General features: G+C 44.4%; 1 protein-coding gene across 5 annotated transcripts; it reads left to right on the forward strand.

The window, feature by feature from the left end:
• The first annotated feature begins 457 nt into the window (after positions 1-457).
• Positions 458-21,231, forward strand: zbtb7a (zinc finger and BTB domain containing 7a). Of its 5 annotated transcripts, XM_034081586.2 has the most exons (6): positions 2,432-2,555; positions 4,846-4,939; positions 5,161-5,229; positions 13,995-14,558; positions 15,265-16,169; positions 19,250-21,231. In XM_034081586.2, exons 2-6 carry the CDS (start codon positions 4,877-4,879, stop codon positions 19,674-19,676), a joined length of 2,028 nt encoding a protein of 675 aa, XP_033937477.1. In that variant the 5' UTR covers positions 2,432-2,555; positions 4,846-4,876; the 3' UTR covers positions 19,677-21,231. The 5 variants fall into 5 exon arrangements, with proteins under 5 accessions (XP_071058939.1, XP_033937477.1, XP_033937478.1 ...); XM_034081587.2 differs by lacking the exon at positions 5,161-5,229; XM_071202838.1 differs by lacking the exons at positions 2,432-2,555; positions 4,846-4,939; positions 5,161-5,229 and adding an exon at positions 458-500.
• The last annotated feature ends 3,846 nt before the right edge of the window (positions 21,232-25,077 follow it).

Raw genomic sequence — 25,077 nt, forward strand, 5'->3', positions numbered from 1 at the left:
CATAATAGTTACACATTTGCTAACTACATTTTTAATGTCACCTTCATATGGATGTTTTATTCTGTAATATTTAGCTTGATTCATGATTTTGATAAAAAGAACTGATGGTTGTCAGGACTGTATCCACAAAAGGGGTTGTGTTTTTTTCAGCACTTTTTGAGTAATTTAATACATTCCGATGCATTAATATAAAAACGTTTCTCTACTACAGCTTTGCTCTTGAGTCAGAAGAAGGATTTAACAGCAAATGTTATTATAGATAATATATTAATTGCTTAATTGTTACATTTGTATATTCAGATTAATTTACTTTGATTGTATTCATCTCAAATCTGATCTCGTTTCTGATTGGCTAAACATCGAATCGGTTCGAGGTATCAGCATGCAAAGTGCAGCCAGGTAACCATAACACCCGTTAGCTAAGTTTACTGCTAGTACCAGTTAGCTAGCTTTGAGTAAAGTCTGAAGGACGGAGGACGACCATTTCTGACTTTCTTAAGGTAACTAATGCTTTTAATGTTTCTGTTTCCATTACATGTAGCCTATATATTTTACATTTTTCTTTGGCGCCAACTCAGTTTATCATAGAATGGCTGCATGGAAAAGTTAAGTTTACGTTAGCTTATAGCTACTTGTACTGTAAGGCTATATTTTGTATTTTCAATCTGAACATGCAAAGATACTAGAAAATAAAGTTATCAGCTAAATGTGGTTAACAACAATTGCTCTCGTTATTGTCTTGTAATTGAAGATTGAAAATACTCAAGTAAAGTACAAACCCATCAAAATTGTAATTCAATAAATGTACTTCGTTACTTTCCACCACTGACTAATAACTGTTTCAGTCATCAGATAAACAGTGATCTGAATATGGGGATTCTTGTCAACGGCTTCCTTCTTTTAGCTAGTTGTATTCAAAACCATCATTCAGACAGTAAGGTCAAACACAAATTTGACGTGGGGTGTCTGGATTTAAACGGGAGCCGTTTGTATTTGACTGAAAGATACAAATGTCTGGCATCATTTTAGACTCCAAAAGGCTAAACTAATTTTGAGTATTGGTAGTTAGGCCAACACTGAATAGAGGGCAACTTTTGTAAATATTGTGTTTTTATGTCGAAGTGTATGTCCTGCTGTCTTTATGTGACTTAGGATGTAACTTATCCAATTCCATCCTCTTCACTTAGCTTTGCAAATTATAGCAAGTGATGGCACCAAACGTCCAAATACAGCAATTTATGTGCGGCTCTGACGTTTGAAAGCTGTGACTCCCTGTGCTTAAGCAGAGACAGTGACTATAGTGCCCTCTAGGCAGAGGGTGTGTCACTACCTCACCCTTCCAAAAGCCCCTGTCACCCAGGTTATGCTGCACTTTGGGACATGTCCCCTCTGAGACTGAAGCCAAATAGAAATAGTTCATTGTAAAAAAGTACATTTTATATAGGGAGGTGTGTGGCACAGTGGGTTGTCCGTAGATGTTCGGAGCAGGGGGTCACAGGTTCAAACCCCACTGCAGTCAGCATGTCGTTGTGTCCCTGGGCAAGACACTTCACCCCAAATTGCTCCTGTGGTGAGTGTCCACAGTATTGAGTATGTAAGTCGCTTTGGATAAAAGCGTCTAAAAAGTGACATGTAATAATATAGTAATTGTGTGCATTAAATGGTTTTCAGTGGTGTGTTGGGATGGTTTCATGTGCAACATAATCAATTGAATACATCTTGTGCTCAATCCCACTCCATGGTACAATGGCTGGCTTGCGTTTGCTGAGGGGGCGTGGGGGTGGGTGGTTGAAAGTGGCGCAACATCAAGTGCAGTTACTGTACATTTTTCCATGGGAACGATTTCCCATAGTGAATATGTCATTTTCCGACTAACTAATGTCTTCTATCATGCCTCACCTGTTCAAGCTTGGCAGGTATTGTGTACAGAGACCAGGCTGAGCCAGAAAGTACATGAAGGGGGTGCTGGCAGCCCCTACTGTATGTGCTGGAATGTGCCATGGCTTGCTTTTGGGGTGGGACACCATGACCTCAGGCAATAAGATGGGTGGGTGCGACTCTACTCGCATTGAAAAGGAAAGGAGCAGTGAGAGATGAAACGGTTGAGAATAATTGACACAAGCTACAACTGTTAAACAAAAATGTGAGTGTCCAAAGATGCACACAGTGGCTTACATTCACTGTAAAACCACAGAGAGGGAAGGCATGGGTTAAACATTTGTGTCATCTCTGGTTGAGTTTATGACTTGTACAACTGTCCACTTTTGAGCGCAAATACATTTCCACTTTACTTTTGCTTTACATAGGGAGGAGGGAGAGGAGACGGAGGGGGAATGCTGTTTCTTTAAGAGAGAGGGAGTGAGAGTGAGTGAGAGAGAGAGAGAGAGAGAAAGGGAGGGACCTCTTTGCCCTCCAGAAACCAGGAAGGGAATTGAGTTGATCTGCTGCTGCTTGGTTAGCGCATACGGGGCTTTAAGCTGCACAACAGTGAGAGGGAGAGGAGGAGAGGAGAGGGCTGAGCTAACCCACAACAAGCTTCACCACGGCCATCGCAGGTGAGCTAAAGACACCCTGCCATCCCTGTGCTGTCTGCCCCGGGCCTGGCGGCCAGGGGGGAGCAGGGCAGAGGAGGAGAGGAGAGAGGGAGGAATGAGGGAGGGGGACAGAAAGGAGAGCAGGGTGGGGGGGTTGGCCGGAGAGGAGAGGTGGGTCGCAGCAGTAGTCCCTAGTCAAGGTTCCTCTTTTTTTAAATCCTGCTAAAGTACTTCCTCTGTATATTTCTCTTTACCTCTGGGGAATCTACAGATAAAGTTTATAGGATGTGTTCAAGGCATTAACTTTTCAGGCAGGTGGAAGCACTTAGAGGAGGAGGAGGGGGAAGGGGGGATGGGGGCTTGAGAGAGAGAGAGAGAGAGAGAGAGAGAGAAGGTGGGGGGTACTGGACGAGGGTTAGGAGAAACAAAAAATAATTGTATTGGACAAGGTATAAGCCATAATAACAACTTTTCGGGACAGTGGCGATTGAAATGCTCAGTGCTGGACAAGTTGTGTGCTGTGTGCGCAGGGCATGTTGTAGTGGCATTAGGCTGTTTGTAATAGGAATAAGTCATAATTGAGGTCAGCAGTTTTGAAATGTCACTAGAGTGTGAGTCAATAAAGGAATCCACCTCTGGTGTTGCTGCTCTGACAGTTGAATTTTATTTTTTTTCATACGAAGCTCGGCCCCGTTTGATAGCTGGTCTGTACTTTAATACCTGGCAGCCTGCTAGCAACATACTGTAGTGTATAATTCAGCCCTGAGTGCTTACGTTAGAGCAGGTTTGGAGATAGTGGGGGTGGTGGGGGCAGAGAGTGCTGGGACTCGTAGTCCACAGCAGGGGCTGTAAAGCAGGTCGAATGAGATTTCAGAACTCTATATCCCAGAGTGCCTTGCCCATGGCCATCCAGGAAAGAGAACAGCTGCCAGCCTATCCCGACAAGGAGGTGTGGTGAGTGAGCAGCTGTCAAGCCAATGAGAGCAAGGGATGCAGCAGAGCCGAGTTGTGGGCTGAAAATGAAGGGAGGGGGCTGAAGTGGTGGTGGTGCTTTCGGCGCGGGGGGGGGGGGGGGGGGGGGGTTAGGTGTCTGTTAGTGTAGGATCAGGCAAGGGCTTGCCTGTACGACTAGGGCCACTTGCAAGTTTCCTGTCTGGTAAAGCTCCAGCCCTGCCCAGAGACGGAGGCAGCAGTGCTGGCCAGCAGGCAGGGGAGGCAGATAGGGCCTAGGAAACATTTTATTCCTATTTGGTAAGCACTCCAAAGACACACACACACACACACACACACACACACACACACACACACACACACACACACACACACACACACACACACACACACACACACACACACACACACACACACACACACACACACACACACACACACACACACACACACACACACACTGTGTGTCTTTAGACTGTGACTGAGAGGAGAAGAGAAGTGAGCAGAGGAAATAAATACCATAGCGTGTTGTATGTGAAAGAGAGTGAGAGAGATGGGGCTTGATAGAGTTCAGAGTTCTTGACCCACTTGCAGATAAAGGAGGGATCGGCAAATAGGTCAGTGCTGAGTGTAAGGTGCGACACAGAATACTGCTCATAGAGTTGTTGTCATAAAGTTTTCATCCACATCAGAATAACTTCCTAACTAGGGGTATTCATTGTGCCTATACGTGTTGTTTCCATCCTGTTATGGCAGAATATTCTTAAATGTTTTTATCTACTGTTGTGATTAAATGGCACTAGTGCTTCTATCTTTAAAAAGATGCTCATTGACAGTTACGCATCCTGTACGGCTGTTTTTGTGGTGGTAGAGTCATTTCACCCCAAAACACTGCATCAGATGTTTGCTAATGTGGCAGAGCGACCATGTTTATTACTGACATAGTACAGGTTGGTGTTGAGTAATAGTTGTTTGAGAAACCACAGTAAGTGACACCTCTTCTTATTAAAGGGAAGAACATGCACCACATCTTGCGACAACTGAATTTCACTTTCACTAAACTCACTCATGCCAAATCTATGCAGCATTATAATTCAAAACTTAAGCTTAAGTAACTTTGGGATCTATGCTGGACAACTTGATGATTGATTTCAATTTTCCCTGCCACTTTCACCATGGTCAATCTCATGACATCTTTTTTCACAGTCACCCCCCTCCTTGCCAACACGCCTGTCGTGTCCTGCTATCTTGTGGCTCGTGGTTTAAAGACTTCACAGTAACCCTGACTGTCTTTGCTCAATAACCAGATGCATCTTTCTTGGCTTTGCATACTTGTTGAACCCGTTTTTTAAACATGTAGGCGCGGAGAGGGGACAAGAAGAGCACGGTACATGAAGACGCCCAAGTGCTGGGAAAGTGTTTGGAATGCTTCTAAGAAGCAGGCAGCAGGCAAGGTTGATGGCATTTTTTATTCATTTCAATGTTTCAGATTATATTAATTACAGTAAATGTTTTCCTGATGCTACTCTCTAAACCACTTCCTAGGTACTACTATGGAAGAAAACTATAGTTCATTCAAGTAAATTCCCACAAGAGGTTAAACTAGGACGCCATATGTTTTTGTGTGTGCTAATGTGCATGCATTGCACGCATGCGTCTGTGTTACCAACAATAGACTCCGGGGGAATTGCAGGGGACTTCAGTGGCTGTGGGCAGGTCCAAGACACCACCCATCAATTTGGCGGTGAGGCTGAATACAGTTTGATATTCCTGTATGTTTGTGCCTACACCACTATGGCCTGAAACGAGCAGGTTCAGACAGACTGAGAAGACAGGTTGCGTGATGTCGCCGTGGCAGTTTGGGGCTTGAGTGAAATGTTGGCTGTATACAATGCAATACATGTAACGGTAATGACATTTGTTCAAAGTTATTCATGTGGTAAAATGATGTATTGTGGCCCATATGATGGAATTAAAACTTGAGTTGTTTTGAACTTCATTCCAAACAACATCATATGTTGGCTGCTGTTCTATCAATACTCATTGAAGTTAAAACAGTTTGAAAACGTTCATCTGCCTCTCCCTTGGTGAATGCAGCTTCACTTCCCCCTAATGTTTAGTTCCCCTGGTCAGCTGCTCAGTATACCACAGCTTCCAGCCCGGCAAGGCAGACAGACAGACCCCTCTCTGTTGTTTTCCTGTTGTTGTGCCGAAGTCTAGGGGGGAGTAAAGGGGCTTCTTCTGTTCTCTTCTGGGACATTTATTATGGAGAGGCCAACACAACCTGATCAAATTAGTGGAAGAGGAAGAGGCATGTTGTTCAGGGTGGGGATGAAGCTAGACTTACATTTTTACACATTTAGAATTAGATCATTTCTTTTATTGATATGTTCATTGGAGGTTTTTTCATTTTGAGTATACTGTCAAAACACGAGTATGTGTAGTAAGTGTAATTGATTGTTATATTGACATTAAACACTGTAGTGCAGATGTACCAGATCCTGTTTTAATCAAGCCGAAAGGATAGCTGATCAGGAAGCCGATATGGGACCAATTGGACTCTGTCTGCATGTGAATCGTTTGGGATGAAACAGGAGAATAGATGGGTGGGTTGCATTGGATGGGCCGTGAGCGAGGCACAGGAGGGTGGGTCTAAGATGTTTTGCCTTCTCAGCAAAGGAAAGGGGAAGTGGGCGATGTGGTGGGTACTGTTCAGTGCAGAGATGGAGCAATGATGAGATGAGAGCGACAGATGAGAGGAAGAGAGAGAGAGGGGGTCAGACAGTAGGGACAGAGAGAGCGAGCAAGCAGAGAGCTGGTCATCTGATAACAGAGCGGGTTCTGTTACACGCCTGTCACAGACTCACAGGAAGTCCTCCTTTCCCAGTTGGGCTGCACGTGCACAAAGTGGTGCATCCTGGGCATGTTGGGTCCGCTGGAGTTCTGTGTTAACGCCGTCTGAAGCCATGTGTTAGATTTTGTTCCACTTCCTGGTTGGCAGCATGGCAGTGTCAGAGCATGTTACACAAGCTAAAAGGAACTCAGACTCATGCATGTGGTTTTCTTCACTGCAGCTTGTGAAAGCCTCCCGTCCCCAGACATGCGTTATAGGAATCATAACGAATGAAACATCGTCCGAAAGACAATATTTTACTGGCATTAAACTAAAAAGTGTAGTTAAAGGAGTATAGTTTTATTTGTATTGATATAATAATCTTTACTTATCAAAAGCAAAAGTGATGCAATGTTTGATTGAATGACTTGGTTATGTCGAAACACAGTTGTATTTCTTTGAATGCAGTAAACCCCCCAAAAAGTTTAAATGATTTATTTTTGCTGATAATACTTTTAATTTATGCCGTACATTTTAGTGGAGTGGCATTGAACTGCATTACATTAATAATAATAATATCATATAGGAATATTATGTTTCTAATATTGTTTGTCATATGGAGAAGAAAATATTAAATATTTACAGTATACTGAAATTCAACACTATACAAACTACATATCTAAATTAAAAGAGTTTAATCATCATCTAATTTCTCTATTGTGTCAAATACTATTTTGAAATGTTTAGTCTAATGTATAAATTCACACTGTTGTACTTAATCAACAGTCTTTTATGTTCTAGCCTGTGGCTATACAGTTGATCTAACTGATACAAACAATAAAGAAAATACAAAAATAGACACATTTGCGACAGCATGAAAGTTTGCACAAGTCATTTTCAGCACATACACTTTTCACTTTTCAAGGTCCCTTGCTATCTGGCATGGCAAACAAAGACCTTTATAACATCGTAAAACCCCTGCTTGCTTCCTCACATTAAACTTTGCCCGACTTGTGGGTGGTTACCTCCGCTCTTATTGAAGCAGGTTACACCAGGTAACTTAATTAGATCTCTCTGGGTTTATCATTGACATCTGAGCCGGATTCCTAGGCCACCATACGCTCAGGAGTTATGATTAAGCTTTAGAGTTTAACGCCCTGCCTCGCCCACTACCTTTTCACTTGCTTTGTGTCTCTGTATTAGCTTTGCTTCCTTGTTAGTTTCTAGTAAAGGCTGTCAGGCCGAGACCAGCCTATGCAGTTTTATCAGTCACTTGCCCTCTTCCTGCATCACTCCCAAAAGGACCAATCAGGTTTCCTTTCACTACCGGCAGCAGTGAGTCGCTTGGCTGTGGCACTTGCTCAAAATCCACTCTTCCAAGTAACTGCCACCCCCTCCCCACTCCGATTATCTTGTATTATCTTGGTCCGACCTTGAACCCACTTGATCTGACTGAAGTGAATCCCTTGCAGCAGGACGGGCTAGGCAGGTTTGTTGCCATAGAGCTGAGAAAGTTGGTCAAATGAGGACATGGCAAGAAAGTCAAACGATAAAGAAACGTTCATAGAGGGATAGTCAAAGGGCCGACTAAATTCTTCAACTTGTTTAATATCCAGATTGTTCAGATGTTTTTAGTTATGTATTTTGCACTTGCTGCTCTTAATACTTACACTTGCATGCATGAAGTCCTCAGCTGAGTCACATGTGGAGTAGCCTAAAAAAGATTCTCTTGTAAAAGCTAGTAACTTCCCGAGGTGAACGACTGCTCCGTTTTTAAGTGCTAAAGATGGTACAACCTGTACCCCATTAACATTTATGGGATCAATGATTCAGTTATGTTTGCTCTGATTGCTCTTGCCTGAAGTTTGATTGCTCAGTAGTTTTGAAATTCTTTTTTATCAGCCAATCCCTGTTTGCATGCCAGAGTTTTTGAAACTGAAAGATCTGAATAAAAGGAGAACATTTGCTTAAACATATACTCAAGTTGTCCCAATATGTTCTCAAACATTAAGTTCAGTACCAATTGAAATAATTGTGTATTGGTTAGTAGTCTGGTTGTAACTATGTGTGCTCTCTGCTTTTCATGAGGTCGATAAAACCTTTTAAAAGGCCATCAGGCTTAGGTTTTTACTTTGTTGTTTATCTTTGAAACATCTGAGGTTGCACAGGGTTAACAGTTTGTTCCTTTGTATTCAGGAATGACTGGTATGTGTCAGCCAAAGACTGAGATACTTTGAGAGTAGAGATTCTGCAATCCTTAGAGCATACATATTGGACGTGATTAAAAAACACGAGTTTGTCAGGGAATGACAAGCAAAGTTGGCGTGACTGCCTTGGCATGGCTAGTAAGAACACACACGGCACAGTCATTTGAAGCAACAGCTAAAAGGAAACTGCTTTACAGGAGACCGGCGTGGGTAGTTTAGTTCCTGAAGTGTAATTTTGATATCTGTCCTTGCTTTGTGTAGATACACGAGAAGGGGTATAGGGGCATTACGGATGACATGGAGTTGGAGAGGCAGCGATGGGATGGGTTGATCCTCTGTTAAGGCAGTTGTTTGACTTGCAAAGCAGGCCTGGGTGCTCTCTGACTGGGCATTGAGAGAAGCCCTCTCCCTGGAAGTGGAACACCAGGTACACGGATAGCTGCGGTGCTGCTTTGTGCTGGGTTGCGGGCCTCGTCACCCACAGGCATGAATTAATGATAAGGAATGTTTCAAGCCATGAGGAGGTGTCAGGATCAGGTTTGTTCCTCTGTTTCCTCTTTCTTAGTTCTCTTTGCGGGGTTATTCGGGGACAGGTAGCTCCTGCATGCAGAGCAGTCCGTGTGTGTGTGTGTGTGTGTGTGTGTGTGTGTGTGTGTGTGTGTGTGTGTGTGTGTGTGTGTGTGTGTGTGTGTGTGTGTGTGTGTGTGTGTGTGTGTGTGTGTGTGTGTGTGTGTGTGTGTGTGTGTGTGTGTGTGTGTGTGTGTGTGTGTGTGTGTGTGTGTGTGTGTGTGTGTGTGTGTGTGTGTGTGTGTGTGTGTGTGTGTGTGTGTGTGTGTGTGGCCTAGCATTACTATACTTGTGGGGACCTAAATCTGTTTGCACAGTCACGTGTGGGGACTCACCTCCCTCATGGGGACACAATGAAGGTCCCCATGAGGGGAGTCATTAATTTTAGGCTGAAGACTTGGTAAGGGTTAGGGTTAGGCATATGTTGGTTATGGTTAAGGTTAGGATAAGTCCCCAGGAAATGCATGTAAGTCAATGTAATGTCCCCTGAAGTGAGTGTGTGTGTGTGTGTGTGTGTGTGTGTGTGTGTGTGTGTGTGTGTGTGTGTGTGTGTGTGTGTGTGTGTGTGTGTGTGTGTGTGTGTGTGTGTGTGTGTGTGTGTGTGTGTGTGTGTGTGTGTGTGTGTGTGTGTGTGTGTGTGTGTGTGTGTGTGTGTGTGTGTGTGTGGTGTGTGTGTGTGTGTGTGTGTGTGTGTGTGTGTGTGTGTGTGTGTGTGTGTGTGTGTGTGTGTGTGTGTGTGTGTGTGTGTGTGTGTGTGTGTGTGTGTGTGTGTGTGTGTGTGTGTGTGTGTGTGTGTGTGTGTGTGTGTGTGTGTGTGTGTGTGTGCTATATGTACGGGGATAACTCGCTACACACGCTTGCAGCAAAGCCGCGTCTAGTTCAGGTGCTGTGTGTGTTGGAGGAAAGCGGTAGCTCGGGTCTGGATGGGCTCACAGAGATCTATTTCCTCTGAAGGACGTGACCAGTAGCCTTGCGATTGCCCTTTGTCTTGCTCCTTCTTCCAGCTCCATCTCACTCGGCTCTCTCTTCCTCTCTCCCTCCTGTGCCATCTCTCTTTGTCTTCGCCCTCGCCTCCCTCCTCTCTGTATATTCAGATGAGCGCTTGGATAATAAAATGTGCTCATGCCATGTCTGACATTCCGTTTTCATCTGCGCTTTGGGGAAGACATCGGCAGTGTTTGCAGATGCCTGGTGGTGAACTGCGTATCAAAAACGTATTTTTAGTTAAGGCAGATATACAGTAACAATTCAACACTAATCAAACAAGCAATGTTCAATATTTGAAATATAACTTTATTTGTATCCTTGTGTTTGCTGAAATTAAATCGTTGACCTATTTAGAGGATCATAATAAGTTTGAACAAACATCTTCCGCCTCTGGCTTCCCGTAACTCTCACTCGTAGGCAGACATAGCTGACATATCCAAATCTCAAGGTGTGGAGGAATCGAACAAAACGTAGGGGAGGAAAGAACAGGTGAACACAGGTGAACAAGTATGGGAGAGGGGAGAGTCATCCAGGTTAGGCAGGTTTGGGAGTGGGGTGTAACGTACAATCATACGAGGAGGGCTGATCTGAAGGAATGTCATTTGAATGGTTTGCTTTTACAGAGCGGTCTCACCCCTTGCTGGGTCTCCCTGGCAGATGGAGAGGTGGGGTTAGCTGGGGTGGATGTCCGTGTATGTGCGTGTGTGTTTTGTGCGTTATTGATGTCTCCCTGATGTTCCAGTATTTGCATGTGTGACTGTGTTAATAGAGAAATCAAGGATGGCTTGTTTGGCTGAAACCCCCCTCCCACTGCGCAGGCCTCAGTCGATCATTTTAATCTCCCCCCACACGTGAGCAAGGGGACAGCCTTTCCTGAAACTTGGCACAAGGTACAGGGTGGGGTAACCAGCTCAGACCGGATTGACAACCTCCCTATTTAATACGGTTGCCTCCCAGCTTGCTGCGTGTCCTCTTCCTCCTCTTGTGGAGTTTTTCCACAGGGCATGCTTTGGCAGCCCCCCCCCCTCCCTCCTCTCTTTTCCTCCACCTCCCTCACTAACCTCCCCAGCTCTCAACTGACACAGAATGAACACGCTGCACAGTTCATCTCCCAGCATGCACTCTGATCCCCACCGTCCTCCATAACCTCTTACTTGGTTTCTTGCACACACACTCGTAGATTAAGGGTGTAAACAAGGAGACACACATATACATAGTACATAAACATATCCACCTAGTCATTCATCCGTCCCACTAGGCTGTGGTCTAGTCATAGATATGTTTATCTTGATGGAGACGTGATAATGTCAAGGAAAGACATGAAGGGGGAATTTATCAAAATGTGAGGACTATATATAATGCATAGGAAATGAGTACCGTGATAAACTCAGTGTAGTACAAGTTAAGTCCAAAACAGAATCACAATTCCAAGAAAGGATTTTTGTTCAAATGTATACATAGTGTTCAGTAAAACAGCAAAAGCAGCGATCCAAATTGTGCATCGCTTTAGAGTTTGCTGCTGCAAGGAATTTCGGGAAGACATTTCCTTTCTTTTTTTTTGGTATAGGATGGTCTAATGTTTCTACCCTGTGCTAAAGCATATAGAAAAGGGAGCATGGAAACACCTGTCATTATCTTTTAGATAATTCAAGATCTTGTCATGACTGCAACCCTAAATACTTACGGATCAATCAGTTAGTTCCTCCTAACTGAGTGTTAGTTCCTTATTGAGTGACAAAACAACCACAGGTTTCTTTAGCAAGCAACATTCCTGTTCGGATGTATTCAAAGTTATTGTAAGCTACTATTTATTCAGTGCCACTAGAAACAATTTTTTTACATATTGTACCATGTGTACCTGTTGTAGCATTACATTTGCTTTAAACCCAGTTCCAAGCATTTGTAATGTGTGGCACTGTGGTGTTGCTGTTTGGCTTCGATCCAGTTATTTGGGACACTTGCTCCAAACTCTTGAGTCAAGTGAGTGCAATATTTGAAATTACAGTTTTTTGCTACTATATTGCGTGAGATCTTCCTTCCAAAAAATATGAATTACAGTGTTCATCATATCTGGCAACCTCTCACTGTGAAGTTCAGTTTCAGGTCGGGAAAAAATACTTTTTGAAAGCTTAATTGTCAACGTGTCGATGCGAAAATCGGTGAAGAAGTTTCTCTATTGGCAAGATACTTATGAATAAACATAACATGTTTGGGGAAATCATTTACATTTGTTTAGTAACAAAGTCAGTACACAGTTTACTTGGATGAATGTCATTAGCATGCCATATAGCAGGGGTGTCAAACTCAAGGCCCGGGGGCCACATTCGGCCCGCGACTTCATTTTATGTGAAGAGCTTGCAAAGAATATAATATGTTTATTACACGGTTACATGCTACAGAAGCACGTTGCCCATAAACTACATGTCCCACAATGCATCTCAAATATGACTTTTTTTCTCAGAATTTGCCTTTTTTTCTTCAAAATATGCATTTTTTCATAGAATTCCTTTTTCTCAGAATTAGATTTGTATTTCAAAATGTCACTTCTATTTCTTTTTTCTCCAGAATTTGGATTTTCTTTTTAAATCATTTTGGGACATACGCACTGAAAAGACTTGCAATTATTTGCCCTAGACTTCTGCTTTCAGACGTAGTTAATTATGAAGTTATTACCCTATCCGATGATAATCCAATGCAGAGGCAATGATGTAATATAATACATTATTTTATATATATGATATATTTATATATGTATTTTTATATAGTCTTAAAGTTACAACCGGCCCTTTGAGTGCAACCATAATGCTGATGTGGCCCGCGATGAAATTGAGTTTGACACCCCTGCCATATAGGATAGAGAAAAGTTAAGCCCTCTACAAAATGTAAATGGGTCATATTAGGTTGCAGACTAATTATCCATCAACCACCTATATGTATACTGGTATGCTACACTTTCAGGTTATAGCAGGGTGTCATCTATTGCAGTATTTTGTGTTTGCCAGTTGTTGCCTTGATTTTAAAGACATTTTTAATGTTTTTTTGGTCTCTTCCTTTTTTTCAGTTGTGGCATTTTCTTTTGACATGACATCCATCCACATGCTCATTACCAAACCTGTTTTAGAGCTTGTAACAATACTAATTGGCACACACCAACATATGACCCGACTTTGTTGATTTAGCTAAGCTTCTTCAAAGTCTGTCTATGTGCATTTTGTCTGTACGTTATGGACTGTGCAAGACAATGTATACTACTACCTTTATGTACTGTTGTTTCTTACTGTAGGACTCCTTTTGTATCGTCACCTCATTAGGTTCCTCATCTTTGTGTATGTTAAGGGACAGGCCCCTTTTTAGATCTATAGAATATTACTTATGAGGTGGGGGTATTACACCCAGGGTAATCCTGCTCTGATTAGTTCATACTAATCATAATGAGACTGCTTGTTTTCAAAGGAACTGTTGCTCCAGAGAGCAGTCAGAGTTGTTGATTGTGTAAATACTTTTTGTTGTTATACTGTAGAGTAGGAATGAAGTGTTTTTTACGATGATCAGTGAGGTATGCATACTGTTATGAATTGCTTGTTTCATAGTTTAAATGAACAAATATTTATATTGTCCTAAACACCTTTTTATGATTTTTTTATTTTGGACAACTAAATTTGAACAGTAAAACAGATGGACTCAATTGGGTCAGTGTTCTCTGTATAAACGTCACATTGAAGTCAAATCTTTCCTCTATCAAAGTGTTGTGCGCACTGGTTCTGGAGCATTCCTGTGTGTGTTTCTGACTGTGGTTAATCAATGAATCAATACTTCTCTCTCTTTCTTTATGAAGAATGTCATAAACTGATTTATTATTTCCTCTGTGTCTTCCTCCCTCCATCCCCTCCCTCTATCCAACTCTTCTCTCCGCAGACAGGCAGACGGACAGACGGCAGGACGGATACACGGGTGGGGGCTGTGCTAGGCGGCTCGGCGGCAGGCTGGTGGAAGATGTCGTCAGGAGCCGGTGGGAGGGGTGGACGGCGGCTCAGAGGGACAGCAAGCAGCGCTGGTGGAGGAGGGAGAGGAGGTGCAGGAGAGGCAGAGGAAGGCCCCGTGGGGATCCCTTTCCCAGAGCACAGCGCAGACATCCTGGGCAGCCTGAACAAGCAGCGGCTTAGCGGCCTGCTGTGCGATGTGCTCCTGGTTTCCCAGGAACTGGAGTTCCCGGCTCACCGCTCCGTCCTGGCGTCCTGCAGCTCCTACTTCCACAAGCTCTTCACTTCAGGAGCCACCGCTGACCAACAGAACGTCTACAACATCGACTTTGTGGTGGCGGAGGCTCTGGGGGCGCTGCTGGACTTTGCCTACACAGCAACATTGACAGTCAGTCACAGCAGTGTTGCTGACATCCTTGCTGCTGCACGCCTCCTGGAAATCCCACCGGTCCAGGACGTCTGTACACACCTGCTGGACTCCAAAGTGCTCTCCCCGCCGGTACAAGACCTTTTAGAACACATATAAGTGACATGTGTTAAAGTCAAAGTTAAGCTTTTGGTTGAAATGAATTTAAAGCACAGATGTGTTGTCATTCAACATTAAGTTCTCTTGCTTCAGCCACTTAGGGAAGGAGGTGTCTGGTCATCCTACCACCACCTTCATTAAATAGTCAGCATAGTCAAGCTTACATCTTGGCCTTTATCAGTCTCTCCCACCATGCCAAACACACGCCCACAGCCTTTGGGATCAGCACTTTCTCATTCTAAAACAATAGTGTGAATGGAAGGAGAGCGTGCTATTGTGCCAACTACAGACACAGCATATCGCAGCTACACTTCGACATTATCAAGTGGAGCTGTGAAATGCACATGCATGTGCTCATGGCTCAAGAAACCACTGATTGTGCATCCACTATACACGGATAGGAATCTGCCTTTTATGAGATTGACTGTTGTAGATTTAGGGTTTTTGTTGTCAGCCTTCACCTTAGCGACCAGAAGCTCTATAGCTCGTCATTCAGTTGGTCTACAAACATTCACCACCCTTAAGCAGCAGCAGTGTGCCCTTGTTTTTATTTTGTAGTTATTTATTTTCTAAATAAGTATTGTACTTTTGTATCCCCCTTTCTTTTTTTTCTTTGAACTTTTCTGACTTTATATTTGACCTGTACTCACTCTCTATGTTCCCTGTCATATTTGACTAGGCGGGCAGTGAGCGAAGAGATGAAGAGGAGGAGGGGAAGGGCAGAGGAGGCAGGGAGCAGGGGAACCGGGTTCGGGCCCAGGAGTTCCTGGAGTTTTACCTGAGAGGGGCCCACTGGAGCAGCAGCTGCAGCACGCCAGAGCTCAGGGACCTGCCCACACATCTGCACTTTAACCACGGTAACGGAGGGACCCCCAGCAACGGGGCTCCTGCTGGCCCCGGCAAGTACTACTCCCCCCTGGCCCTCGCCTTGGCCCAGGCCCCCACACAGGAGCAAGACGAAGAAGACGACGACGAGGAAGATGAGGAAGATGAGGACGGGGAGGCGGTGCAGGGGAACGGAGCAGGCCTGGGGTCAGCTTACTACCCTCCATCCCAAAACGGCCACGTTCACCTCCCCCCTGAGTCTAGGCTGGGGCAGGAGCCAGAGATGGAGGATGAGAGCAGGGAGGCGTTGGCGAGGGACAGGGGGTCTGCAAGTGCCCTACTGCAGCAGATGATGGACTCCATCGAGAGGCAGAAGGATCGCGCAACTACGGGGGAGGAACAGGGAGATGGGGACGACCCAGACATGGAATTTTACTTGAATTATTTTAACAGCACGCAGCACGAGGATCCGGTTTCTGCTGCTGTATCACAGGGAGTGCCGCCGCTCTGGTTATCACGGGGCAGAACAGGCCAAGACAGAGCAGGAGGAGGAGAGAGGGGGGTGGGAGAGAGAGACAGCGGGGGCGCAGGAGGAGGAGGAGGAGGAGCAGGTGAGAGGAAGATGCGCTCTAAGGCCTTCCAGAAATGTCCCATATGCTCCAAGGTCATTCAAGGAGCAGGCAAGCTACCCCGCCACATCCGAACGCACACGGGAGAGAAACCTTATGAATGCGCCATCTGCAAAGTGCGCTTTACCAGGTAAGCCCAATTAATGAAGCGACTACCCCCGTGTCACATGTACTAAAAGTCTGGGACTTGGCACTGTAGACAAATCGCCCAGCAGTGGGAAACACCACCAGGACAGGGGTATTAGTGCTAACCAACTTAGCTTTGCCTTAAGGAGAGGAGGCAGTGTTTACCTTGGTCCATGGACTGACTGAGTGTCCTTAAACAGGTTTGTGCAATCTCGCATTGTAGCCAAATGCAGAATGACACGTAGAATATTCCAGCTCTGAGAGAGGGTCATATGGTTATACAAGTCTGTTTTATTGTGACAGCGTTCACGGCAAAGTCCTGGAACGTTAAACGTAGGGGTCCTATAAAAGAAGGGTGAGCCATGGCAGTGTTATCTGGTGAAGGGCTGCTATAAAGTGCTGTGTTCTGACACAGAGGGGGGGTTACAGGCCCTGGATGGTGCTCTTGGTGTTCCAATGCAATAATTTGAACTTTTGATCGTTGGTTATGTTGATTATCGCCCATGGCAGAGTAGATACACCACACCCCTCCTCTCTCTTTTACCCCTCTAATAAAATCTGCCATGTGCCGCACAGAAAGATGGGGCCAGTCTACAGCAGGGGAATTCAGTGCACTTGGTTTCCCTGTATTCAGAAGTCCGACCTTTTCCTTGAAATCAGTCCTTTAATTAATTAATCAGTGGTCTTGTGCTTGAAATAGATGCAGTTGGCTAGAAATACCCAGAACCTCTGCTGGCATGGCAGGTAGGGAAGACCAATCTGAATTTGCCTTCTAGCTAAATTCGACCTGCAGTGGGACGGGGTATTGTAATCTTAATCCTGTTTGATCAGGGTTAAGAGTGTGCCTCGCACGGTAATAAATCACTCCTGTCCTTTAAATAATTCACCTCTGTCAGCGTGCCGCTTTTTCCCCAAGGCTTTGGCCTGTGTGTATCCATGTGTGTGTTCCTCCTGTCCATATTGCTTTTTTCTTTTTTAGATTTGGGGCACCATTTGTATAGACCCGCAAGAGTCGCAGTGGGTTTGTTTGTGTGCTTGAATGACAGCTAATCCACTTACGTGTGTGTGTGTGTGTGTGTGTGTGTGTGTGTGTGTGTGTGTGTGTGTGTGTGTGTGTGTGTGTGTGTGTGTGTGTGTGTGTGTGTGTGTGTGTGTGTGTGTGTGTGTGTGTGTGTGTGTGTGTGTGTGTGTGTGTGTGTGTGTGTGTGTGTGTGTGTGTGTGTGTGTGTGTGTGTGTGTGTGTGTGTGTGTGTGTGTGTGTGTGTGTGTGTGTGTGTGTGTGTGTGTGTGTGTGTGTGTGTGTGTGTGTGTGTGTGTGTGTGTGTGTGTGTGTGTGTGTGTGTGTGTGTGTGTGTGGCCGGCCTAGCATTACTATACTTGTGGGGACCTAAATCTGTTTACACAGTCACGTGTGGGGACTCGCCTCCCTTATGGGGACAAATTGGAGGTCCCCATGAGGGAAGTCATTAATTTTAGGGTGAAGACTTGGTTAGGGTAAGGGTAAGGTTAAGGGTAAGGGTTAGGGTTAGGCATGTGTTGGTTAAGGTTAAGGTTAGGATAAGTCTTCAGGAAATGCATGTAAGTCAATGTAATGTCCCCTAAAGTGATGTGTGTGTGTGTGTGTGTGTGTGTGTGTGTGTGTGTGTGTGTGTGTGTGTGTGTGTGTGTGTGTGTGTGTGTGTGTGTGTGTGTGTGTGTGTGTGTGTGTGTGTGTGTGTGTGTGTGTGTGTGTGTGTGTGTGTGTGTGTGTGTGTGTGTGTGTGTGTGTGTGTGTGTGTGTGTGTGTGTGTGTGTGATGTGTGTGTGTGTGTGTGTGTGTGTGTGTGTGTGTGTGTGTGTGTGTGTGTGTGTCAGTAGAGTTGTCTTAACTACGCTTGTTTGTTTAGGAGCCCTCTGCCCTCAGTGCAGAAGGGTTAAACGATTAAAGAGCTTGGGAGTTGGAGAGATAGTAAAGGCTAAAGGGGGGAGGGTGGGACAAGAGTCACATCAAGGCCAAGGCAGCCTGATAATAGCGGGCAGCAGTGTACCATCACAAAGTAAAACATGTTCCAGGGTGTAATGATATCAAGTTACAGTTACAAAGTCAAGTGCTTTGTTTTGACTAGTGATGGACGTGTAAAGTAAGTGTTGGACTGACAACTGCTCTAATACAAAATGCAATCAAATGAAAGCTTGTGGGGAAAGAACTAGGCTGAGAAATTGATGATATTTCACAGACTCATCTATATTTCAGCACTCCTCCAAGATAAACGACAAGTTTTCCAAATGATCTTGGAATTGTTCTTCTGCAGGCTAGGGCTGCTCGATTATGGCAAAAATCATAATCTCGATTATTTGGGTCAATAATGGATATCACGATTATTAAAAACGATTATCCATTTACTTTGAAAACATGAATTTATTGAAAAAGAAAAAGGTGTAGTATGTTTTTAACAGTTGATTACCCTGAACTTTAAGTGTAATTCAATTGAAAAACCAATAAAAAAAAATAAAAAAATGTTTTCTTTTTAAATAAATAATAATTTAAAAAGTCGTTTTATTTCGATTATGTTGTTTTCATAATCGTTGCAAGCCAAAATCGTAATTGCGATTAAAATACGATGAATTGAGCAGCCCTAGTGTAGCCTACACTGAAATCTTTATTTTATATTCACAAAACTTTTTTTTTTGTTATCTGTCAATTGATATGGTGTCATCCTAACAGACACTTAAAAAAAAAAAAATGCAAACTGACACAGTGAACGTTGAGCTTTCTCGTCAGTCCACAGTTGGCTCTTGTGTGCAATTACTCAGATAAAGATGTAATGTTTATGGCTTCTCCTCAGTTCGCCTGGCTGCCCTCACAGAATAATCCACACTGGAAGACATCCAAAATATGGCTCTTTAATAGGAATACAACTATCCAAAGCAGATTAAGTTCACGACAGTATGTGGATATTAGAATTAATAATAATTTTGGAGTTAATTATGTATTTGATAAGAAATGACGTGTCCTGATAAGTAACTGAGTTTGAGCTGATCCTCTACTGTATTGTAATTAGTTGTATTTGTATTCTGATGGGATTTTGTTTATAATTTTCCCAGGCAGGACAAGCTCAAGGTTCATATGAGGAAGCACACAGGAGAGAAGCCTTACCTGTGTACGCAATGTGGAGCCGCCTTTGCTCACAACTACGACCTGAAGAACCACATGCGCGTGCACACCGGCCTGCGCCCCTATCAGTGCTCCAGCTGCTTTAAGACTTTCGTCCGCTCGGATCACCTGCACCGCCACCTCAAGAAGGACGGCTGCAACGGCATCCCTTCTCGTCGAGGTCGGAAGCCTCGGGTGAGAGACCCCGGGCTCCTCGACGCCCCCCTGAGCCTGCCCAGCCCCGGGTCCGACACGAGCCCCGGGCCGTGCACCATCAGGGGACGGCGGAGCTCGGAGGCATCGTCAGCGGCAGAGATGGAGGGGGCTGCCGAAGCCTCCGCACAGAGTCCTCAACTGCAGGAGGAGGCCGGGCCCTGAGACTGCAGGGGCCACGAGGACACTGCTGGACACCGTCACTCTGCACTGCCTGTGAGACAGGCCAGTGAACAGAGAGGAGTACAAAAACATGCTAAGGCAAACTTTTAAAAAAACAACAACAACTAACTATTCCTCTATAAACCAAATCAGGGTGTCACAAAAATTCTAATCTTTATATTTCTTTCTCCTTTCACTTTAGGAAATGGAATAGACTTGCAAGCACTTGAGTCGGTTTATCTGTTAAAGAGCAAAGAACGCTTCAATTCATGCACCCATCACGTCCACTTTCTGGGCCATTTCATTCTTTCTAATATTAAGGTTTTTGTACATTGGCATATGTGCTTAGGCAAACGTATGATAGCTCAAAAGAAACTCTGAGCAACTATGCAGTTGATTTCAATTTGTATTGGTTTTGTCCTCACAGCCTTCAAGCTCTAAGCAAGGTGTCTATCAAGCTCCTTCTGGCTGCTGTACGGGTGAAGCGAGGACAAATCCTCCCAGTGAAAACAACTCTTTTTCTATTCTTTTGCAGGTGTGAAATGTACAGTTACCATAGAAACAACATTGCCACAAAATGGCATATGCAAGGAAAGCTCACCACAATTTTGATGCAACAGTTTTCTCTCTTTAAATGTTCCAGAAAGAATCAGACAAGGGGTTTGATTGAAGTGTTACTTACTCTATAAAATGCGTTTTTAAGAATCTATGTTTTGTTATTTTGAAAAACAAATCCATATTGAGTCAAATCCACTTTAACGGGGGCTCTTCAATTGCAGGACTAGGGAAAATGAGGGGTGGAGGGTTTGTGTTTCTAAAGCTCTACCATGGTCGATGTATCTGTCGGATTGACTACGTTGCCTCTTATCCCTCACAAACCTGCAATTTCAGCGTTTCTGATTTCCCTTTTGATTTTGTCTTAATTTAGTTTGGGTCGTTGTTCCTTTCTGTTGACTGCTTTGGGTACTTGACACTTTATAATTGTATGCATGTATATACAGCAGGTGGTGATATGACATTAGTCCCCTCTTAATGCGGAGGTGTACTTAACAATCGGGTTTTTCCTCTTAGGCTTGATGTCATATTTCTCACGGAGTGAAGCTTGTGGGTGAACGAAAACAACCAACCTGTATGAATGTCTGATGAGAAAAACCATTGAATCACCCATTTGTCCTAAACTTAAAACACTTGTATAGTTCCTGCCCAAAGGACGAGGAGGTCGGATGGATGAATGTGCAGTTCTTTCGTATTGTGTCCTTGTGTGACAAGGCGCGGGTAGCGTTTAACCAAGCGCAGGTTAAAGGAATGGCAGGGAGCCCGAGCGAGAGAATGACAAAGAGTACGAAGAAGAGATAGATGAGCACCTTTTTTTCTATGTTTGCACAGCTTTACTAAAGATATCCAACAGAGCGAGAGAGAGGTATATTTAAAGGAAGAGGGCTGGTGTGAGAGGAGGTATATGTATCATGCTTATTCCAATCCTATGTGCCCGAGGGACCACACAACCGTGAGGCAACCTGTATGATGAAGAGAGCAATAAATACCTGTCCAAGTTGGGAGGCCAAATAGGAGCGCAGCTGCAGCTGGATGGTGGGGGAGGGGAGCAAGAGAAGGGGAGGGGGATCTCACAATGTCTGTTGCATTCCAAAAAAATAATCTCCCCCAGCTCAGCCACGTTTCCAGGCGGGAGGGGATCAAATCAAGCCTTTTCTCTCCCTCTCTCTCCCTCTGTAGTCCTCTAATGCCCCCGAACTAGCCTGGAGGGGATATTATTATATTAGAGCCTGGTGTTACTGTGGGGCGGACGCCTGGTGCTGGCAGTTTAGTGTGTGTGTGTTTGTATGTCTGTGTGTTTGTGTACATGTGTGTGCGTGGCAGCCGGGGTCGCTGTGGCCACATCATCACTGTGTGAGTCAGCCACGGCCTGTTCAAACATGCACCCTGAGCTGCCAGCCCCAATGCACTTTCCCTGTCTCACACACATGTTCACACACACACTCAGATACTCAGCTCACTTGGTCCAGGTATCCCGTGGAGAAGGGGAAAACACCAGAATATTGTACGTGACTCCATACAGCTGGATTTGTTAGTCTTAAAATATCTAAAGTTGTGTTTTTGTATTCGGAATCCAATGTTATTTTTGTCCGAACCCGCGCCCCCCCCCCCTAATCACCGCCCTGTCATTTCTGCAGTAGAAATCGGTCCCTTGTACCTTAATTGGAAAGACGGTTATGAATGCACTTTGTTACTGAGGGGGGGCACTATTTCAACAAAACGGGTACTTTGAAACAAAGCAGTTGCAAATGAGATAAGTCCTTTCTTCTGTCTGTCGTGGTGAAGTTGAGCTCCTTCGCTGGTTTTGATCAGGTTTTGACGACAAGCTGCCAAACTAAATTTAAAACAGAGATCAGAGCTCTCAAAGAGTTCTGCTTCACACACGTTGGGTTGTGTGACCTTGAGAAAAGACTAATCCACGTAAGTGATAGCACTAGGAATCTAGTAAGTTGTCTTTCCGTCTTAGGAAAGGAAGGGGCTAGAAGGAGAAGAAGAAAGAGCACTGTGTGTGTGTGTGTGTGTGTGTGTGTGTGTGTGTGTGTGTGTGTGTGTGTGTGTGTGTGTGTGTGTGTGTGTGTGTGTGTGTGTGTGTGTGTGTGTGTGTGTGTGTGTGTGTGTGTGTGTGTGTGTGTGTGTGTGTGTGTGTGTGTGTGTGTGTGTGTGTGTGTGTGTGTGTGTGTGTGTGTGTGTGTGTGTGTGTGTGTGTGCGTTTGAGTTGTGTGCATGTGCTGCTGGCTGGCAGGCAGGAGGGTCTCGAGACAAGCTTGGATAAGCAAACGTTGCATCTGCCCCATCTGTTCAACAGCTCCTCTCACAGCTACACGTGTTCTCCGAGGAACCGCCGTGATAATAGGTGCGCGGTTCCACAGAAGCAAAACGGCCATACTGTAAAAACATCTCAATGGACAATTGCTTGTTTACATCACGGCTCTCTTGGTGCAGATTTGCAAAACTCTTTGTTTACCCCTGTTGGTCATCGTCAGTGGTTGGCCAGGCCTTGAGAGTCTTAGTTTCTATTTTGGTTCTCCGTTATGATTAAGGGGTTCATTCGTGCACCGTTTGACTCCTATAGGCAGACAATGCACGCTATGTGTGATATGTATGAATACTTGGTATGGACCGCTTAAACCAACTTTGTCTCGATGTGGCAGAAAGTGAAACCGGTTAGCAATCTTAAACATCGGTTTCTTTGTACTTAAAAAGTCTTATGTGTTTTGTTAATGAACCAAAGCCCTCAATCTTAGTCCACTGTAGATAAGTCTAATGTATCCAGCCTCCCTGACTCAGTCACACACAGAAGCCCTCCTCTTGAATACAGAAGTGTGTGTGGAATCATACAGATATTGACTTGTTCGCTTCCTCTCGCTCTTTGTCTCCTTGTGGACAGTAGAATCAGAGGTTTAAAGATGTATAGTTTATTTCTGTCCGTCTACACTTAAAATAACGTGTTGTGCTACTTTTTTTTCTAACAATTGTACATGGCTGCGCGTGTGTGTGTGTGTGTGTGTATGCGTGAGTGTGTGGGGTCATGGTTTTGGGTTGCTGTGCCAGGAGGGTTGGGGAAATGGGTGCTTGGGTGAGGTTGTGGATATAAAGCCTGATAGCACTGGAAATGGTGCTTTAGCTGAGAGAGCAAACGTTTGCACTAATGTTTAATGTCCTTATCCTGCGTATGGGAGAAGGGCAGGAGACCTCAGAAAGCCTGCGAGTTTCCATGAGCACAGAGCAGTGTGGTTAATACTCAAAGGTCTCATGGAGTCCAAGCAACCCCTCCATAGAAATAATCATGTACAGTATATTAAGAGATATACAGACGTCCAACAAATACCAAAGGAGAAGAAATGGCTTGCGTTGAAGTCATTGGACATTTTAAGCTACTATCTAATGTTGGATTTATAGAGTTTTATTGTTAGATCTGAAGGCTCTTGAAAAGAGAACTGCTGATGGACACTATGGTGTGATAACGGCAACAAATGTTTGCTGTTCATGTTAAGAAATATTCCAAATATACAACATTTAGGCACTTAGAAAGTAGCGAAGCCTCTCCGAAATCCATTTAAAATATTTAATTGTGTCCTGGTCTGAAGGCTGAGACGTACTGTTTGCAGGTTCCACAGATATGGGATCAAGTTCATTTAAGAGATGGGATTTGATCAAGTTCATGTTCAGTCAAATGATGAGAAATGATAATGAAATATATTGTTATTGTTAAACACTGTTATTTTGATCCTTGCTGAAATGTTCAGTTTACTTCTGGAAAAAGATTGAATTGAATTGAAATGTTCTAACGTTGAAGCAGACTCCGTGGCCTTGTCTGAGCAGCACTAAGCTTTTTTTTTTTTTCATTTCATGTTTCCAGACAGTTGTATTGTGCAGTTTGGGGCTGAGGCTAACTCCCACCAGGTGGACGCTGCAAACGTCAAGGGCCACAGTGTGCCTTACGTGGGCTGGAACCGACAAAACTCACAACTTAATTTCATTTCTTTGTTTCCATAAACTAAAAAACTTTTCTTCCGACACCAAAATGCTGATTGGCTTGGAACTCAAATTGATCATGTATCTGTTTAAGCTTTACTTGAATAAATGAATATGAACATCCGCCTCTTCAGAGCTCAGTCTCTGTCAGCCTCTATGGATCCTCCTGGTGGGCCCCCAGCCTCGGCCCCTCACTAAGGTTACTCTGACCCAGGCTCCACTGGCACACTCTCTGAACTTTAATGCAAGTGTTTTTCCAAATTGACCTTGTTATGTTTGTCCTATGCTGTTATCAAAGAGTTTGGGGGAATCTATCTGAGAAGGCCATAAAACAAAGACGACCAACAACTATGATAACTGTAAATAATCAAGCGAAGCAGGGCGGGGTGACTGTTAACATTCAGATTCGTGGCGACAGACGGGGGACTATTTGCTTTGCTTCGTCATTTTCCTGCACACCTGATTTCTCTGTGTGTTTTCCATCAGGCTCTTGATGCACAGCGAGCTGAGTGCAGCATATGCAGTGCGGCACTATGCGCAGCGAGGCTCTGGCACTTACACAGACAGCCCTGGGTCCTTCAGAGAGGCAGGCTGCTGTCTGTTGGCTGCTCTCGGCCGGGTGGGGACAGTTTGCACTTGGAGTCTCTCTCGGTCTCTGGGGGATACAAAGGTTGGCATACAGGGAGGAGGATTAAATACGGGTGGTAGGGGAAAGCTGGATGTTGTTTTTCAGGGATGAGGTTAGAAAGCCCAGGTGACGGACTATTTGCTGAGCAATCGTCCTCTTAGCTGGTAGGAATGCATGGCCACAATATGATAAGAATTGTAACCCAAAGGAGGTCACCACAGATTCACAGAATGCTGCTGATCTCTT

Source organism: Pseudochaenichthys georgianus, chromosome 4, assembly GCF_902827115.2.
Source record: "Pseudochaenichthys georgianus chromosome 4, fPseGeo1.2, whole genome shotgun sequence".
Lineage (NCBI taxonomy): Eukaryota > Metazoa > Chordata > Actinopteri > Perciformes > Channichthyidae > Pseudochaenichthys > Pseudochaenichthys georgianus.

Bases quoted from the DNA above. Each gene is read 5' to 3' on its own strand.
- zbtb7a (XM_034081586.2), top strand. From the start codon at position 4,877: ATGAAGACGCCCAAGTGCTGGGAAAGTGTTTGGAATGCTTCTAAGAAG. The intron at 4,940-5,160 runs GTTGATGGCATT...TACCAACAATAG, and splicing joins AGAAGCAGGCAGCAGGCAAG to ACTCCGGGGGAATTGCAGGG. The intron at 14,559-15,264 runs GTACAAGACCTT...ATATTTGACTAG, and splicing joins CCAAAGTGCTCTCCCCGCCG to GCGGGCAGTGAGCGAAGAGA.